Source organism: Macrosteles quadrilineatus, unplaced genomic scaffold (genome assembly GCF_028750875.1).
Source record: "Macrosteles quadrilineatus isolate MER2022 unplaced genomic scaffold, UCM_ALF_1.0 Scaffold_5__1_contigs__length_97177068, whole genome shotgun sequence".
NCBI lineage: Eukaryota > Metazoa > Arthropoda > Insecta > Hemiptera > Cicadellidae > Macrosteles > Macrosteles quadrilineatus.
The window spans coordinates 70,354,238-70,375,339 of record NW_026542598.1 but is presented as its reverse complement, the minus strand read 5'-3'; the positions used below and the strand labels follow the sequence as shown (position 1 = coordinate 70,375,339).

At 34.5% G+C, this 21,102-nt stretch overlaps 1 protein-coding gene across 1 annotated transcript in view; it reads left to right on the top strand.

Annotated features, from left to right (window-relative positions):
- The window catches only part of LOC128994980 (LON peptidase N-terminal domain and RING finger protein 3), a 31,039-nt gene that overhangs the window by 6,465 nt on the left and 3,472 nt on the right, over positions 1-21,102 (top strand). Inside the window, exons 2-8 of the mRNA XM_054419842.1 lie at positions 10,603-10,718; positions 14,735-14,857; positions 16,880-17,035; positions 17,725-17,815; positions 18,984-19,180; positions 19,743-19,864; positions 20,505-20,672. Of these exons, the coding sequence (XP_054275817.1) occupies positions 10,603-10,718; positions 14,735-14,857; positions 16,880-17,035; positions 17,725-17,815; positions 18,984-19,180; positions 19,743-19,864; positions 20,505-20,672 (973 nt within the window). The remainder of the gene's footprint in view (positions 1-10,602; positions 10,719-14,734; positions 14,858-16,879; positions 17,036-17,724; positions 17,816-18,983; positions 19,181-19,742; positions 19,865-20,504; positions 20,673-21,102) is intronic.

The window sequence follows — 21,102 nt, the reverse complement described above, 5'->3', positions numbered from 1 at the left end:
AGTAATTCCGCTCATATATTTTGTATTTGTGGGAAGCCTAACTATCGAAAAGCTCTTTACAGCCCGGAACATAGATTTCTGAAGAGTTAGGCCCCGGCCACACGAGGCGAATTTAAGCCGCGCGGCTTATCTTCGCGCGAGGTTAAGTTAGGGGTTCGTCGTAAGATGTTAGCTACCAGACCTACATACTAGGCAACATTTTAGTAGGCCTATTAATACTGTGCAACTTATAGATACATACTAGGATACTTCTGTCAACATTATATTCTGTCTCTTACTATTTTCCGATACTTGTCTTGCCAAAAAATATGCTTCAGTTTACAGTAAAATTTCTCTTCTGTTAGGTTTCTTACAAAAATCAGCGTTTTCGACCGGGATGTCTAATTTTCAAACATACTCAAGGTTTAGTTTTACCCAAACGAGTTACTATTAATCAAACATGGTACCCTTTTCACTATTACTATTATTGGAATTTTCACATATATGCAGCGCACTGTGAATCTATACTCCATGGCCATTTATCGTTTAGGACAGATTACGTAACTCCTTTCCGGCAGGTATCGTCTGCACCTGACGGACAGGTGGTCGTCTACAGGTGTTTCTATATAAACAGCTGTTTGTCTCTAACTGAAATAAAGAGTGTCCGCATTCACTATAAAATAGCTTCGACTGTAGATAGAAATAGACATTCCATACCCGTGTTAAAGTTGTATCAAATCTTCAAATATAAATCCCCCATTGAATGCCACATAATTAAAAGGTATACCCCTAATCCTGTAATAGAATTTAAAAAAATCGAAAATTTCGTTTTGTTGTAAGGTAGATACGCTGTTCAAAAAGATGAGCCACCTTACAGTGCTGATATTAGTTACACTATAAAATCCTCATGGCCTCGCTATGAGGTACTGCATTTTGAAGGACAAAAGCTCCATTTTGTTCATTAAGTTTTACTTAAAACAACATTGTATTGCATGCTATCGTAAAATAAATACATTACAATTAAACTCAAGAGAATCGAATAATGTCCCCTTTATGTAAAACATTCAACAATTTGTATAAGGCACTATTTTTACTTCAGTTAACATCCGCTGTGATGCTATAACGCCTTGGAATATGCGTAAAAAACCAATATTCCAACTTGGAACAAGGGTTGATTGACGTCAGGTGATTGTTGTCACAGCTGATTACATATGTATGACGTCACAGTCACATGGCAAATATCAGTTATTGTTGGTCACGTGGGGACGAATTCAGACGCCAGCAAATGTCACTTTTGTCAGCTGCTATTCCAGTTTCCTTGGACTACTCTGCTGTTTATATAACCGTATTTGCCTTCATATGGTTTATTTTTGAAGGAGCAATTCTGATTCACGTGTTTTATTTTACCTTTGTATCACGTGTTCGTTGTTTCATTCATAAGGCCAACTGTTGAGGTTATGTGTGGTCTTGCTTAATAAAACGTGCAAAATGTATCTTAAAGTTTTCAAAACTTTTTTATTATAGTAGGGTCGGTTTTTTAGTTAGCTTTAATGTAATTAGAATAATATTATTAATTAGTTACCACAAAATCGGCGTTCCTTTTGGTGTATCGTAGTTGTTTAATTTCAAGTTTTTAGTACTGAACCTCTTAGCACATACAACTCAGGTACCTGAAATTAGGACTATAATGAAAGCTTAAACTTATTGTGTTGTAAATGGTAGTCTTTAGTCTAAGTCTTCATACGTTATGTTAAAGCTTAAAACCTACCCAGGGTAGAAACTTTTTTAACAGGTTAACTCATTAATTTTCAGTTTTAAAATAGGCTTATACAATTTAGGTTGACATTTTACATAAAAGCTATTTGTGATATTTCTGAATAAATACGCTAATGACTATCTTTGACAGTTAAAAACAGTTATAAATACACTCGCTGGCCCGACAAACGTCCTTCCCTAATGTGGTTTTATGTCAAATGCTCGTTCATTTTCAAGATGAGCTCGTTCGCATGGCTCAATCACGTCCTGGGTGGTTTTCAATCAGGACAATTTATGAAATGCCCAATAGGGTATGAACACGTGCATTGTAGCATACTCAATGATTGTAGCGTAATCCTATACTACGTTCTCAAAATTTAGGTGGTTTTTTGTGAAAAACTTTATCTCCTCCACTTGACCTTTGAAGTCTTTTGGTTTTCTTTAATGTCTTTTGGTGCTCAACAGCTGATTAAGTAACAGTCAAAAGTAACATAAGCACAAAAATGATAGGGGAACTTCCCCTCAAACCGCCTAAATTTTGTGAACAGAGTATAATACATGAATGTCTACTGGAGCCTTTTTTTACGTAACAGACTCCACGAATCTGAGCAATAAACAATTTGGCGAATTTAATCTCACGTGGCTGTGTGGTCGTGTTGTAAGTTAGAAAGTGTGTCACTGGCGCGCCGTGGAGGGGTGGAGAAAGCTGCAACTACGGTAACTGCACTCTTGACCTGTATAACCACCATTGTATCTAATAGCTGCGATCTCATTGTTGCTCTCACGGGCCCAGTTCAGGGTTACCTGTTATGGTGTTTATATTTTGAATCTGAGAAGGGGTATACTAGATTCTTGATGTAAATTGTGTTTATGTGCTATTACTAGCTTTCCTGAGTGTTAATTTAGAATACGTATTCATCGAAAAATTAAAAAGTTAAACTGGTTTGTACTTTTACAAAAAGGATACTCTTGGCCATGAGAATAGAATAGAATGAACATCTTTTCAACTTTATTTTGTTCTGTAGTTAAAAAAGTATACTAATTCATGTTTTCAACTGAGAGAGGTTTAAATGTCAGTTCAAACGATGAGACTTTTATTTAACTTGCACTATTTATTGAATGTTATTCGTCTTAATTAAAACATCTATCAAGCCAATGAAATTGTGAATACGAAACAAAACTCTGACAAAGAATTGTTTTATTTTTTTATTTTTGTGCTTGTTATGGATTGGGCCTACAATCAATAGAGGACGGATTAATAATTAATAGAGGATGGATGTAAGATTTTCGGAGCTAAGCCGGGATTATTTGGGTAGGCCTACTATAATGTTTTAGAACTACTGGTACGTAAACCTTTGTTGGTTATTTTTTTATAATTAATATCTAGCTCATCTACATTTCGTACAATTTTACCTTAGTAAAGATGGTTTGGAAATAATTTATTTCAGGGGTTTAATAGTTCGCAACCCCTTTAATTAATTCTTTCATTAAATAATTCCTACCATCAAAATTAGTGATGTAAAATACCTGGGTATTTAAAACTCGGGGTAAATACCCTAGGTATATACCCGGGTAAATACCCATAATCCAGAAATACCTGGGTATTTTGGGTATTTATGAAATCGATTGAAATTAATTCATATTTACCCCTAAATATGTTATTGTTATGTTATTGTGTTGTTAGTTACATGATAAATTAGGATAGTCTATAACACCTTTTACAGTAACTTGAAGCTTTGCTAGTACCTTTTATTGAATAATTTAGCACTTTTTTGTTATGAAATCAAGACAACACCTCATCAGAGAAATAGTGAACCTAAACCTACTTCTACTGTTATTAAATTATGATCTAGTTAAAATTTGTATTGTGTAAATGGCTTGGAAGGCTAGACCCAAAGCCTTATTGACATAGGCAGAATGGCAGAATACTGAAAGTACAGTAGACTCCCTCTCATCCGGACTCCTCGGGACCGAGGCTAGTCCGGATAACGGGTTTTCTGGTTAAACCGATGTCAGTCCCCAAAAAGTTTTTGTATCACAAGTTTATGAAATTAGTTTGTTTTTATACCATTGATACCAACAAAAGATCTAGAACAAAAATATTATTAAATCCTGCCATCCTACGGATTGAATTTTAATTATTTTCTTAGTTGTTTACACAAAGGCCACTACTAGGTTAAATTTTCCTGTTTTTCTAAATAATAACTATTACTTTACAAATTATTTTTCTTCACTTTCAATAAAATAAATTCATCTATCTATCATTGAAATTAAAAAAAAAATTATAAGTAGTCAGGACCAGTGCAACTATGCGACCAGGGTATTTATGCTTTATGCTCAGACCTGGGTATTTATGGCGATTATACAGAGAAGTAAAATGCTAGTAGTGTCCGTATGAAATTTTGTTTAACACATTTTATTATCATTTTACTATCCTTACAGGGTAATAATTGCAAAAAAAACATCTCAATCTTCTCTAACTTTAATACAAATTATAAATACCCAGTTTTTGGGTATTTACCCGGGCCTGGGGTAAATACCCAGGTAAATACCCAATTTATATTTATCTACCCACTGGGTATTTACCCGGCCCACATCACTACTCAAAATGCAACTCAGACATTTTTTAGGGAAACCTTGTATGTGTTTGCTACGCCAATGGCATTTTTTAACGCTTTTGAAAGGGAACGGTTCAAACCCTGGCCTTGTTACTATCCGACGTCGTACTTTTGTTAAATAGCATCAGTAATTAATAGCACAATAATGACATCTGGTTCTGGAAACGTTATCTCGTGAATCGAACCAGCTACCTTCAGATTTTATTTTGTATATTGTATCTCATAAACTGACCAACGATCCTTTTTATCCAGTGATCCCAAAATGACCTGGTTTGGGATAAAGCTCCTACAACAAAACTCCATCGTTATTTCTTATTCCCTACTACTCCTTCTGGAATGCCCTTGTTCAAGCCCGCACTCCCACAAGCTACGGGTAATGATCCCGCAATTGCCGTGGGGAGGGGGAAATGAGGTCATCGCCACTTTTAAACGGGGGGGGGGGGGGGGTAATGACGTCAGCAAGGACTGCTAACAAAAGACACCGACAGCATGACGTGGACAATCCTTTCATAGGTGTACCTGACCCTGTGGGGGCAATAGGGAAAGGTCTCACGTTAGGCAGGTGTCACATTTTATATTATTTGTCGTGGTATTTTTCTAAATCCCTAAAAATGATTAATTGCCTTTCGTAATTAGTTAATTAAATACGAGAGTTGCATTTGATTTTGTTTTTAATCTGTCGTTTAGAAACTCAAGTGACACATTTATACTTGTAAATGTAATTATAATTTACACTCATTTGTCTTTCAATACCGTGCATTAAAAAGTTATAATATTTTTTCCTTTTCGATCTTTTGCATCTGTATTTAAAAGTCTTGATTATACCATTCTCTTGTAGGAAAATAAATGCAATGTAACAATGTTTGCTTTCGCTGCCCTATTTTCTGGTTTTCTGAAGATAAAACGTACCAACATGCCAACATACCAACTTTACACATGTTGACAGTTATGTCCGCCTATATATTTTTAACTAATTAAAATCTATCTTTAAAATGTTGAGAAATATGTGTAATAGTTTTAAGTTAGTCTTTGTCTTCAAAGAAAAAATATAGAGATTTTAACATTGAGTCCATTTTAGTTTAGTAAAAATGACTAAAAATAAAATAATTTTAATTAACTTTCTACTGTTAACGGAATTGTGTATGACGATTTAATATTGACTTCACAAATTTAAAAAAAACAATGCCATTAGAATTTCTAAAAAATTAAACCTTTTTAGTTTCCGAACAGTTTCCATACATGTTTGTGGAATTAACTACCGGCATGTTTTACAGTCGGTCGTTAGACTTTTACGACCGCATTTGGAATCCAAGATGCATTCAAGACGAGTTCTTGTTTATGTACCACATAAAACTAGGCAACGTTTACGTGTGAAGACGACCTCTGCATTGCCTGTTTATAGCTGAAGATAAAGAAACGACATGTATGGCATTTTTATGTCTTTGTTTCCATTAAGAGGGGCGTTGAACTTTAAAATTTAAAAGGGGTTAAGTTTGTTTTTCCCTTTTTTATGAACAATAGTTAAACAATAGTAAAATATATTGATGCTGTCATAGTCTTTTTGTTTTTAAAACAAAGATGTCTCTCTTGTAAACCGACTTTTCAGAAACGCCCAACCTAAAAACCGATTGCAAATCTCAACATATTTCTTTCCATCAACTACTCTAGTATGAAAACTGCAAGAGAAAATATAAGTTTGTAGTGGCACACTCTATGAAAGTTAGGATACCGGGGTCGTACAGTAATCCTATTTATATGGATCAGCTGGCAAGTTTTTATTTAAGAGAAAAAGACTGGATACTATAATAGTCAAAATTATCGTTTTAATGCCGGTCCCCTCTTCCATTTTTTTGTTACCCAAATAGCTGATAGAGGGATAAAAAACCCGCAATTTATTTTAAGTTGCTCTATCAGTTTTTCATAAGCATTTGATTAATATAAGCTGTTTTGCAACAAACACACTTTGCCAATGGAAATTGAATTGATTTGGTGTAAAACATTGGAATGCAATGTGTTGCCAGTAGTCTACACTCACACCTAAAGCCTAAGGCACAATTACGTGAATCAGCTGAATACATTATGTTCGATTACAGGTAAACAATTCAATTGCGACTGATTACCTGTTTTCCTGTTTGTGATTCAGGATGACGCAAGCTAAGCTTGCACTCGTCACTGTGCTGATAATCTGGGCGAGTTTTACTTCGGTATTGAAACGTTTACTCATAGTGGTTCAAGTTGACATGGCTGTGTTTGTGAGAATTTTCTTCGGTTGCTTTTGTTACAGTCTTGCCACTTTTAACTATCCTGCATACATCAAAGGATTAAAATTACCTCCCAAAATATTTGTTCATGATTTTGAATTAAGCTGAAAAGAATTTAAGATATTTTTATGTATTTTCATTGAGGATAAATTTATTTTCGGCTCAAAAGTCCCAACGTATAAACTTATACTTAGAACTAGTTTTGTTCTTCACTGTATCTTCTATTTGGCATTCCACCAGCTTTTGTAAACATAAAAGTGAAATGCAATTATGCGACATCATAGCACAAACGTAAGAAATTATATGACATAGGTACACATCAAAATAACCTTACATTTACAGTAGGTCAAGAAATTTCAACTTTATCACAAGTGAAAGCTCATACAACCATGTAAAAAACATGCACTCACACACATACCACACATGTAGGACATGCCTTCAGTTAAAACATGAAGTATAGATTGGTTTCAAATTACGCGACTAACTTTTGGATCTGCTTATCTGCTACACAAAAACTCTACCTCCGGGCGACTCACTTATAGTTTTCACAGTTAATTAAGTGGTTACAGATTGGTAGCGATTACAGGCTCAGTTAGGTAACAGGTTGATGCTATTATATGGGTGCCAAGCCGCTGTCCTTGGATCAAAGATGTATTTTGGCGCGCCGCTGCCGGGAGACGTCACAACAGAGGCAACTACAACAGTACTGCGTACTTACGTGAACAATATTTGGGGGCAAGTTTGATTTTGAGAAAATAATACCTCTTGTATTTTTGCATCCTGAATAGTTTTAAAATGTTTCGATACGCCGTGAATTTTGTCACCATTTACCCTACAGCATTTGGCCCGGATATGATAAAAGATTTAACGACAGATCGCAAAACAAATAATTTATCTCTTGGGTCAAGTATCTTAGTACGGCGTATGTGTCTCCAAGATTTAGTTTTTCATTGCACACAGTTGTAGGTGGCACATAAAACAACTTGGGCCCCTTATAGATGTAAATTTGCAACTTAAGCCTGAATAGTTGGCAAAAAATAGATGCATTGTTAAACATTTAGGAAACATTCTCCGAAACAGGTTCCAAATATTAGACAAAAATAATATGAATTTGTGTCAAACTATTGACAACTAATGTTCTTATACAAATCGACCCCAAACAAACTTGAAACAACAGATTAAAACTCATTTTCCAAAACTAACAAACAAAAGACAACTCATAGATCTACCCAAAATACTTAATTTGAACAACTCTTGCCAAAACAAGCGAAAAATTTGAAACAATAGACCATTCATACCCAAACAGGTGTCAAACAGTATTCAATTTATGCCTTATCAGGTGACAAATGAAAGATATGCACTAATGCACTGGGCATGCGCGGAGGCAGATCACATGTAGAGCGCATGCGCGCAGTCCAGTCCACATCCCACATTCCTCTGGTCCAATGTCCATTCCGCCGGTCCGTGGTCCGTGCTATAACAAAGCGCTGTCGGCTGTAGTGTTTATGGGCGAGTTAGCCTTGGCTGGGGACGTAACATCGCAACAGCCAACAGCCATTATTATGAAATCGAGGCTGGACTCTTTTGTAAACTCCCATTGCCTTGTGTCTGTGCGTAATAATGTTGGCCTTTATGGAGGTTTATTGGTTTTTATCGTGTGAAACTTCACTATGGAGTTATCTTGAGGAAACTCTTCAGTGTTGTAATTTATATACAACTTTAATCTTCTATTGTGATTGGAATTAAATTAAGTCTTCTTCTGTAGGAAAGCAAACTGGTAGAACTCCGGACCTTGGTCCCCAAAGTCGCGGGTGTGAATCCCGCCAATGACCAATGCATTCCACATTCAATCTAGAAGTGATAATGTGCAAACCCTCCCCTTAGCCTGAAGAAATGTGTACAATTATTGTTGTGCATAAATCTCCTTGGATCTCTTGGTTGTGAATCTCCTTCTTTATCTAGTTGTGTTATAAGGTTTGCACCTAAAAATCCAAGCCAAAATGAACTAAATTCTCTCTATGGATCACGGGTTACAATTATTAAGCTTTGAATGTTTGAATTGTACTATTATTTATTATATTAAAGTGTTATATTTTGTATCTTTACACAAAATACTTTAACATCCATAATTCATTCCAATATTAAACTACTGTCATTTAATGACTAGTTACTAGTTCATAAAACAAGGTGCCAAATATTGTCACAGGATTTTAAGGGAACAGTCCATATTTTGATTCTATATTCATATTTTTTGTTTTGAGAAATTACTAGATTAACTGACATGACTTTTTAAAAAAACAGTTGTAAAATAACATATTCCAATTCGTGGCACCATAAGTCGTGGCTATGAAAATATTTTCTGGAATACTGTACTTGGAGTAAAAATAGCAATAGCAAAATTGAATCTACAAGCATTTACTCTATAATACTAATTAAAAAAAAAAAAAAAAAAAAACTGTTCGGTAATGACGTATTAAGTTATGTTTATGACATTTTTAACACATATATATGTAAAAAGTAAAAATATCACACCCTAAACTAATTTCCCCCAGAAAAGTATGTGAAACACTCGGATATTTTCCCCTTAAACTTGGCTTGAAAGATAGTTTTCAAGGCTGCTTGTGACAGTGCAAGTTATAGAGTTCAAGGCCCAACAGTTGGAATGTTCATAATTGTAAATCTGCCAAGTTGTAACTCACCTAGGAACATAAAAGAATAATTAACAACATCCCAGCTATAAATTTTCCAATATAATTGTAAATTACCCTGTAAGGGCCTACCTAAAGCTGAGAAAGGTTTTTTTATGGTTATGACTTGTTGAGTAACAAAAGATAGTTAAACGGTTAATCAATCAATCCAACCATAAATGTCAGGAATCTCTGGGAAAATAGGAAATATGAACTTGAAAGAATATAAAACATGCTAATTACGCAGTAGTTTCTACATAACCTGTAGCATTTTTATCAAACCCCCAAGTGAATTCTAATTTTACTCTCATACAAACAGTTACTTTGTCGTTTAGAGGTTTCTCCATTGATTAGGCCTATTTAGGAAACTACTAAATAAATAAAAAAAATTAAAAAAACTTGATTGAAGTTTAAGCTCCATGTAGGTAGGCTATGCAGGGATTTGAATTTTGCTTTTTAATAAAATTCATAAATAATAATCACTACAATAGCTCAAAGACGGTGTTTTTCTCAATAATGTGCTTAGGAAATTCTGAAGTACAGTACTGAAGCAAATCATCTGCTTAGATCATAGATGGATGTTTACATAACCATAGACTAAGCCCTTATGTTTTATCTATGATATAACAACACAGATGTGGTATTCAACTCTTAAAGTAGTGTTTCATGCATGTTGTTTAAAAAAAATTGCTGACAAAAGCTGTATGGTCTAGAAACTGTTTTTTTTTTTTTTTAGTGCAAGGGGGCTGGCCTGTAGGAATTATTAGTTATCCTTATTTATTACTTACTTATCAAATCAAGGGCTATCAGCTAATAAAATTGAATCTATGCTTTAATAGACAATTCATGCTAAGGCATAAAAACAGATGAATACTGAAGAAACTTTATTCCAGTGCACATTTCCAAGGACATTTTAAAATTATTTATGCAAATCATAGATTTGTTGGCGTCGTCAGATGATTGATTCTTTACTGTAACGTTTCATATCGGCTGGGTAGCTGAATGGTTATTATAGTGCTCACCTAACAATTAAAAGGTTTCCGGATCGATCCTGAGAAAAGTCAGTAGCTTTTTGATGGTTCGAAATTGGACCCAGCTGTCCCTTATCATTCGGCTTCAGTGAAATGATCCAGCCTAATGAAACAGCTGATATTAGTCAGTAACAAAGCTACACAGATCATCCTATTCTATTTCTTCACTCATATTTAGGTTAAAATACAGGTGGCGACCCCATCTCAATTGATGATGATAATAATAATACTTTGCAGATGAGATGTTTGCTGATGAAACTGTTTGTTGCAGTACCGAGTCACCTAGTGTACAGCAATCGCAGTCATACGTTGTACAGGCTCAACCGACCTCAAGCCGCCCTAGCTGACGCTGAGGCTGCCATCAAACTTAGGCCTCATTGGGTCAAGGTATGTGGTTATTATTATCTTATGACATTTAGTAGGGAGTTCCTCAACACAGAGAAAGATCAACCAAACCATTCTTAACACTAGACCAACCATGGCATTCTAAACACTAGACTTCCAGACCAACCATAACATTCTAAACACTATACCAACCATAGTATTCTATACACTAGATCAACCATACAACTTTTTGCACTAGACCAACCATCATAGCATTCTGAACACTAGACCAACCATATCATTCTAAACACTAGACCAACCTTAGCATTCTAAACACTAGACCAACCTTAACATTCTAAACACTAGACCAACCTTAACATTCTAAACACTAGACCAACCTTAACATTCTAAACACTAGACCAACCTTAACATTCTAAACACTAGATCAACCATACAACTTTTTGCACTAGACCAACCATCATAGCATTCTGAACACTAGACCAACCATATCATTCTAAACACTAGACCAACCTTAACATTCTAAACACTAGACCAACCTTAACATTCTAAACACTAGACCAACCTTAACATTCTAAACACTAGACCAACCTTAACATTCTAAACACTTGATCAACCATACAACTTTTTGCACTAGACCAACCATCATAGCATTCTGAACACTAGACCAACCATATCATTCTAAACACTAGACCAACCTTAGCATTCTAAACACTAGACCAACCTTAACATTCTAAACACTAGATCAACCATACAACTTTTTGCACTAGACCAACCATAATAGCATTCTAAACACTAGGCCAACCATAGAATTTTCAGCACTAGACATGCAGAGTCTTTGTGGGAATCAGATAATGGTGTATATTGCAATATTTTTTGGGTACAATATAAAAGATATGAGATGCGTGTTAGAGGATATAGTATTTAAATACATGCTCTTCTCCCATTTAAAAATATTTCCAAGGAAAATTATAATTTTGTAAAACAGTGACAACAAATTCTGATTTAGTTAAAAATTAAGTTTTTAGATTTGAGTTGTAGGAAACCCAATTGAAGCTAGAGGAATTGAATGTTTTTAAACCCTTTAATTGCACTGTAAAATATTACATCCAAGACTAGTTAGTCATGGTTGGAATCATCCAAAGATTAGGTTTGTGAGATTTCAACCAACCAATTTGCTTAGAAATTATCATTAACCACTTCAACACTCATTATCATATTGAGGAAAACTTTTACCTCAACTAAATTTTCAATATTTAAAAAAATTATTTTATGACATTCCAAGTTTGCATCTCATAAGTTGTCTTAAAACAATGCATTGTTAAAACATTGTTTTTATTTTGTTGGTTAAAGAGATTAACTTAATTTCTAATTTATTACCTCTTAGCAAAACATGTCAAATTTACTTGTTCATTATTAGCTACTCACGCCAATGACTTTCATATGTTTTGGTACCTTAACTCGACCATACTATGTTTTGATGAATCGTAGAATGTTTGATAATATATTCTGGAATATCCAAGCTATAAAATAAATCGTCAATCCAATCATAGTAAATTAGAAAGAGGCAATTGTATTGTTGAAGATCATCTGGACATTGTTTTCTCTCATTACATCATGAATGTGTAATTATGGCCAAGTAATACACGGAATGTGTTACATTACATGTAGGCTGTCAAGGCTACACGAGCCTCAAGTTGGTATAATTAGACTCACACTTGCACAAGATTACACACACTTACACCAACGATTACCCACACACTTTCATTCACATAAGATCAGGTACTCACACTTAAACAGGATCACACACACATACTGTTGATTACATGTGGTTACTCACACTATACGCACACTAATGCATAAGGTTTAATAGATGCACACACATGTTATAGTAGTTGTACTCTCTACTTGTATACTAATGGGTAGTTTCAATCAAGTAAAGTGAATAGAGTAATAGAATTTTCATTGGATAGATAGAATGTAAACGATTGATTGTTGATGGCTATTGAGTTACTGTAATGTACTCTTGGCATGAGAGATATTCCATAGTTTGACTGTTATTTCATTTTGTTTATTTCATTTTTTCCATTGAGGTGTTTTATAAAGATTCTTTACAGGTTAAACATAAATGTAGTATTTAATGTATTACTTTCTCATTGGGGAATCACTGTAAAAAAAGAGAAACAAAAACCGTCAGGAAGTATATAAAAAGTATGGCCAGCCACCTTGGTTAAACATGTTACTTTGATGCCAAGGCATGGTGGTTTTTGCATTCCAACCGATAAAAAAAATGCAAGAAGTCAGTTTTTCTACCCAGTAAACCGGTTGAATCAATAGGTTTTCCAATAGTCCGGTCATGTATTTCTAAGTCTAGGTCAATGCACAAGGTTGCTAATCCAGTACTGTCAATGATCAAGTTTGTCCTCATTTTTTTCCTCACTGTAGGTCTACAAGTTATCCTTTTGATTTCTAGTGTGAGAATCTTTAGTGGGTAAAAGATTGAGGGATACAGAAACGACTGAATAAAAAAAATCCAGGAAGGTGTTCCCTATCACCAGGGTTAGTAAATCAAATCCCCTCCCTCCCCTGGCAAACATTTGACAATCTAATTATCTTTTTGAGTCGGAACCAATTTTTTGGTATGTTAATTTAGATGGCAGCCAGTCAACAATTATATTTTCTGAAGAATTTGTGGAACCTTGAAGGAACAATGAACTAAAGAAATACATTATTCTTATGTGGCAACGCATACATACAGTAATTTTAAAGGGATCCTCATGTGTAGTGTTAGTGTATCTTCTCCATTGTGCAGTAGTTTATTTATTGAATTATATGTCAGTACGTCATATAAAAGACAGGACATATTTTCAAGGGTTCAGTCTAAGTCTTTAAACTAAAATATACCCTACATCTGAACCTTCTCAAGAACAAATTTTACAGTATTGTAGGACTAGAGGAGTGTTTATTTATTTGGGGTTTAATGCAAACAAATTTACAGAATTTTCCTTAACAAATTAGGAAGAATTGATAAATTACGTGAACATGTTTAATTCAATCATAAGTTTCTTTGGGATTTATCCTCAATATAGGTAGGAGGTGCAACAGTATTCCCAACGTGGCAACGTCTGGGAAAGTCCTGATTAGTCAGTTTCCTAGAATATTCATGGTCATATTGAGGAAAACATCTTCTACTGCAGAGTTCAATTTGTTAACCTATAAACAAATACGAGACAATAGGTTCTCTCAAGGATTTAGCGGTAGTTAAAACACATGTTTCTCTGAGACCAAGCGATACAATTTCTTATTATTGGTGTCAGAGGTGTAAGTTTAGTAATGTATTTATTAGACTTCTCTGGCAGCCTAACCACCCGGGGGTATCCCATTGTCCAGCTAGTTAGAAAAATTTGGTTTGGCAAAACAAAAATTGGCTTATTTGGTATGAACTATTCCTTATGTGCCATGGGGCAATTTGGTGGTTTGCAGGGTTTATGTTCTCAAGGTCAGGGTTCCTACCTTGCCATCTCCATTAGTAATGAATGCCATTAACTCTGTGGCTGTTCGAAACTAACACATCTTTAGCTATCCATCTAGGCGTACCCAAAAAATTTGGTATTCTTTGGCAAAAAGAACTTTCTCTGTGCTAAAGAACTCTGCACACAAAACACAGGATGATAATTTATTTGGTTTACTATTTCTTACCCTAACCATAACTTATTTACAGGTACAAATTTACTTTGTAAGAAAAAAGAGCAACCATCATCAACGCTTAGACAAACTTTAAGCAGCTTTTTGAAAGTATAAGTTCAAACAAGTAGACCTTCTTTTGCAGTCCATAAATTGTTACTTCCAAAATCTATTATTTCAGAGGTAGCTCTTGGCATGTCCTCTGTTTGGAACTGTAATTTTGTAAAAAATATAATTTTTGTAATTGTTTGTGTTGTCTTAAAAAAAAAATTAAATGCCAGTTAAAAGCCCTTTAAAGCTATTTTGGCATTTAAAAACCAAAGAATATAATAAAATACTATGGGGATGAATTAAAATAACAATAAACGTTGTTTCAGGGTCACTATCGCCGAGGTGTTGTGATGGCCGCCCTTGGACAACATGAGGAGGCGTTTGTCTCGTTCGCCCTGTGTGTCGCCCTCGACCACAATGGAGAAACAATGAGAAACGAACTTACCGGGGTGAGTTAGCAAATTTTGACATGGAATACGCTAATGGTTAAGAGAAAACTATGCAATGAAATATGTATTATCAGAGAAAACACTGAATCTAGTGTTTTACAGGTGAATTACCGTACTATATTACATTTCCAACGCCAACAAAACATTTCACACGATTTTTATTTTAAAAAGATGACCGAGGAATGGACAATAATTTTATAAACTTGTTCAGTTTCGAAGGTTTGCAAATGTGCACAGTTCTTTTTACCTGTTAAAAAAATTCAGATCATTCAGTTTTCTAAACTTTGTTTGACATAGAGACATATGATTTTTAATGTTATCCTAAAATCGTTTCAAACTTGCTAGATATGGTAATTCCGGTGCAAAACTTTTGAGGAAAATATTCAAGCAAATCTTCTACTTCTAAACTCAAGGGTGGGGATACAGGCGTATGCGTGGTGTGAAATAAATGCCCGTAAATCTTGTTCACCCTAGAAGTGAGACCTTGTTTTACGATTCCAAGATCACTGAGATGCGCCAAATATCCTCCTTGACCTGATTTCAAACCCTTGCTAATTCAGTTCACACAGTTTACCCCTCTAAAACATTTAAAACTAACATTGAGCTGACTTGACGCTATAATATTGGATTATACGTTAATTTTAATCAAAGAATATTCAATGAAAAACCCTCAATTACAAATAATTATTGTGAGTAAATATAAACTTGTTGTTGCTTTAATCTTTTTCTACATCTAGTATTTTTAAGTCATTTTCTTAAATATTTTAGTAAATTTTTTTTTTTAAATAACCGTCTCTGTTTATTTTAAAATTATGAATCCTGAAAACCTGAAAAATCTTAAATTGGTTTAGAAGTAAAAAAAAACTACGTTTTTATAGCTAGAAGTAAAACTTGGCGTTGCTCAGGTTAATTTGTAAATAATAAATACATTATTATTTATTATTTATTTACAAATTATTATTATTTATGTATTAAGTTTTTAGTGAAAAATGTTCAGCTTGATGTAGTTGACTTCAGCTGATTTTTTCATCCCCTAGAGATTCAAGAAATATAGTGTACCGTACCTTAAAAATTCTTGCTTTGATGTAGGATGGGAAACAAGTTTGAAAAATAATCATAGATTGAGGAACCCTTCAATAATCTCTTTTACAAAATCACAACAGTGTTCTTAGGTAAACATGTTTCCATTCAGTCTGGGTGAAATTCACGAAATGGCCAGAGTTGAGGAATAGTCAGTATATTTAGTAACAGTTACATAAGACAGAGGCCGAGGCAGACACTAGGCAGCAGTGCTAAATGGAACATAGAGCAACTCTGGGACAGTCCACGGTTATATAACACACACACACTAGTGCTCATCTTACATAAATGCATCGGTTCACATAATGCTTACAGCATGACACTTGTGTAACCTAACCTAACCTGACCTATCTTTGACTCGTTATTGCTATCTGCTACGATTGTTATGTAAAGAGGTGATATGTATGGAAATTCACTTGTTAGAATGTTTTTTGTGTAGCTTGAGCGTTTATTTTGTGGCAGAATATTAGTACTGTAATTGTTATTCTGTAATTGTATCATGGCTATTTTGATATATTTATTAACAAATAAAAATATATTTTTCAGAACCTTTTTTCCCATTTACAATTTGTTACCATTGGGTATAGTACAGTACTAGAATTCTAACAGCCAGGGAGTTGAGGATGGAAGTATAGTTTAATTCAGTATTGGATAAATAATTCAGTGTTACAAGAAAATTAGCTTTTCTTCTTTATTTAAAAAATTTAAATATTTAAAATTCTTTAGGGATGAAAAGAATAATGCTTAATTTAGCTCTATATTTGTTGGTTATTATATATCCTCCTTATCAGGGCCAATATTTATTTAAGTTGTTGTCAACATGTCCTTTGATTTTGCTTACATCATTACAAGCGCATTTCTGAGTTTCAAAATATAGATTGTTGACTGGTTTATTAGGCTAAGTATTTTGATCTAGTAAAATGTTTGTCATTGTTGTTGCAGTCGCTGAAAAGGTTGTTAGTCCCTACAAGTATGAGCGGAAGACGGTTATGCGTCAAGAGTCGGTGGAACTCCCCGTACCTCTCCCCCTCGCATTTCCTACCCCCCGTAAACACCAGCGACTGTGAAGACAACTCTAGTGGGGAGGACGAATACCAGGTAGGTTTGAGAACTGCAAGTAGAAAATGATTACAACGGAGTCAAAATTAAAAGTCAATTGTTTTGCTTCAAAATAGTTTTTTAGATCTCATATTCGTCCTTTTAGTCAAAATTTGAGCAACTGTATTATAATAAATTTATGATTGTCTGTCAAGTCACTGTTTTACTATTGTCTGATGATACCGTAATAAACAAAAAAATTCCTACGGCGCCTCATATAGCACAAATAGTTGTGTTTATAGGAGGGGAAAACTGTAGACAGCTTATATTTGCAAACAACATTTGTAAAAACTGCCAGTGAACTGATATTTTTTTTTATATAGTCTGGAGCTTTAGGTTAGTTATAGTATAAACTAGATGGATTGTTTGAAAATATCAGTTTTTCAGTATTGGTTGGTAGATATGTCGTTAAAACGATTAATGTAGTCATTTGCCATCACCGATTGGCAAAAAAGAAGTTTCATTTTGTTTTTTGGACCTAAAAGGTCATCTGCGGGTTCCGCAATGTGTAACTTTGTTTTACTACAATAGTATACAATAGTATTCAATAGTAATATTTCTTGCTATCATTTAATGTCTACAGCTATTAAATCACATGTTTAACGTGGTTAAAATATGATTAACTGTTTGTCATACCCATACTTTAAATCACAGTTTTTCAGTAAGTTTATTGTAAATATTTGTTTCAGATGCAAAAGAAGACCATTCCAAAAGTACAAGCAAATAGGAGATTACATAAAATCTTTGATAGGATATTCCAAGAAGTTAATAGGTTAAAAAGTGAGTATTAATATAGTTATGTAACCTAGCTGTAATGTACAGTTTTGTCTCTTTGTTATCAGCATCCAGCTGTTATGTAAGCCCTTTTACCAGGTTATCTAAATTTTATGTAATCTGTTACTTATCTGTTAAAATAACCAAGCCTAGGAGATAGACTTATCTAATCAGTAAATGCAGTTGCTTCATACTAGAGTCCTTTTCATAAGAAATGCGTGGTAATGAATTCAAATGTGACATTTAAGTTAAGTTTTAATGTTAAAGCTACCTATACACTTTGCTATTGATTCTCTTTAGTTCATTCAACTTCTTAATTAAACTCTCAGGCCGTCGACACACGGGAAGACTGTTTTCCAACTGAAATCGGCAACCAGTTGGACAAACTAGTCGCCTACGTCCCGACCAATGTAGTTAGGTGGGACAGTGCACACGGTGCGACTGCGATGCGACCAGTTGAGGACCAGTCGGCGATCAGTCGTTAAGCAACCGGACCTGCCGGTTGCTAGGTGATTTCAGTCGCCTGGTTTGAACAACTTTTCGCATATTTGTATTGCGCTTTTCAAGGATCAGGTATACCAACTGCGATAACTCTTCGTAAGCACTTTTTGACATCCTGTACATAGACTGAAATTTTGCGTCTGTTTCTTGTAATGCAGCAACAGCTACAAAGAGCCTACATTAAATATTTGTTTTAACATAAGGATGTACCCAACACCTTCTACTCTACGCTTTCTTGATTGTTTATAAAACACTAGGTCTTTTTCATCTCTATTACTCATTTCAAACACCATACACAGTAGGCCTACACAGTATCGTTATAACAAAATTAGAACTCATTCACTGTCTCAACTCAATTATAGTCGCGCCCGTGTGCGGATGTAACCAACGCAACTGCAACCGTAATCGCGTCACAAAACAGTTGGTTCAACTTTAGTTGGGTTTCAGTCTTCCCGTGTGTCGACCGCCTCAGACTGAAATTAACTTGGTATCAGCAGGTGGTTTTTCAAGCAAATCATAGCATCTTGCGTTTACTATTGACCATATTCCCATCAACCAATTTTGGGTATTCTTTACTACCTGACATGTTGCCAATGCCAGGACATATTAGACTACCTTTAACAAATCATCAAGGTGTTAATTTAACTCATTCTAATCAGCTGATGTGTTTCAGAGCAGGAACGAAGACCAGTAGTGTTGCAGATTGACAAGAACGCTGTAGATCCTTCAGACTTTGACTGTATCCTGTGTTGCCGAGCTCTGTGGCGTCCTGTCACCACGCCGTGTGGTCACTCCTACTGTGCCATGTGTCTGGAACGCTGTATGGACTACAGTACTGCCTGCCCTCTCTGTATGACCTCCCTTAGCAATGTGAGTTGATATTTGTGGTTAATTAGTTTTTAAACAACAACCAAAAAAAAAAAATAGCTATGGCAATTTGGTAGTGCTTCTGAATGCCAGGTAAAATACATATGTCCAGGGACACTATCAAATTGCTAAGGTTAAAGTTTTGTTTTAAATTTTTTCCAAAAGATGCACACTTGTAGAGTCTTGGTATTAAGAAATGTCGCCTAATCCGAACAGAACTTAGAAACAATAAGTTTTTCCATTGATAAATAATGTACCAGTAATGAAGATTCTTGCTTAAAAATTTTGTCCAAAAAAATCTGTTTATACCTGAATTTTCGATCCTAGTGTCTTTTTGTGAATGTCTAATTCAGAAGTTCAATATGTAGGAAATGTGTTTTCACTGTTTCCACATCATCATGATATACCAAAATCCGTAGTAGTATAGAAATCAAAACTTATGTTAGTTTGATCATTGTTTTTCACATAAGCCGTTGAATTTTTCAAGAGTATACTACCAGTTTTTAAAATTTTTTTTCTAATTAGTGCATAAATGCCTGTTGTTACAACTGTTTGTGTTTTGCAGTTTGTTGGTGTGAACTCCAAGAATGTAACGAGATGGCTGGAAGAAGCACTGATGGCAGGTCTACCTGAGGTCTATGCTTCACGGTTGCTTTCACATCGGCAAGAGTTGGACGAGCAAGAACGGTAATTGCTATATCATTGTAACTTGATTCAATAACATAACAAGCATATGTACCTAGCCCTAGTTTACAAATAGTAGTGTTAATTAAACTACGGTACTTTGAAAATTAGTTTGCAAACTACAGTACTAAAGTAGTGTTGGGTTCAACTTTTGGAGTTGCTTTTTGAAGGAACATTAAACAGATCATTAATATTATTTGTATTGTTTTTGTGAGTACTGTTTGATGTCATATTAAATCACCCATAGTGAACACCCTTTTTTAAATTAAGACTAAGACTTCTACCAGAACAAAAAATATCCTAACAATCTAAAATTCTTAAAAAATGAATTGATACATTTGAAATACATAATTATGTGTTCAAATTTAGTAACCAACTATTTTATTTGTATTACTGAACGATGGTATTATTCATGAATACTTCTTAGTAAAACATGATGAACTAAACTGTACTGTAAGAGAATTTCAAATTTTTTTGACAGTGAACTACCAAATAGTCACAAATAATTTTTTTTAGAATGAATCATTTTCAAAGCATTACCACTTTCAACTTTTGTGAAGGACAATTATGTAGACTACTTTGTTTGTCAATCTAATTCTCATGTTTATAAATATTTTTTAACATCATTTACTTGTGTGTTCAGATCACCCGAGGTGCCTGTGTTTGTGTGTACGACCGCCTTCCCTACAGTGCCATGTCCGCTGTTCATTTACGAGCCCCGCTATAGAGGGATGATACGACGGTGTGTCGAGTCCGGCACAAGACAGTTTGCAATCTCCGCCTGCGTACAACTGGGGAAAAACAAAAAAACGTGAGTTTTTTTATTGTAAAATTTAACTCTATAATAATTTTTGGGAAGAATTTTTTTATATCAATGATTATTTGGCTTGGGAATTGTGAAATGTTCCAGTTGTAATTTGATATTCATAATCGTACATCACTAAATCTCAGGATCAGGGGTTGAAATTAATCTCAGAATGAATTATGTACAATACTACACTACCTATACTCCATTCAACAAATGTAGGCGGTTTTAGGGGAAGAAATCTACCTCCTCCACTTGAATCATACCTTTAAAACAATAGTTCATCAGCAATAAGTAGCTCATCATATACTATAAGCAAAAGAAGTAGTGGAAGAACTTTCTTTGTCCAAATTTTGTGAACGGACTACAAACTAATGGTCCTTATATTATTTTGCTTCACGAAATAGATCAAACCCTTAACCATAGACATAGAATA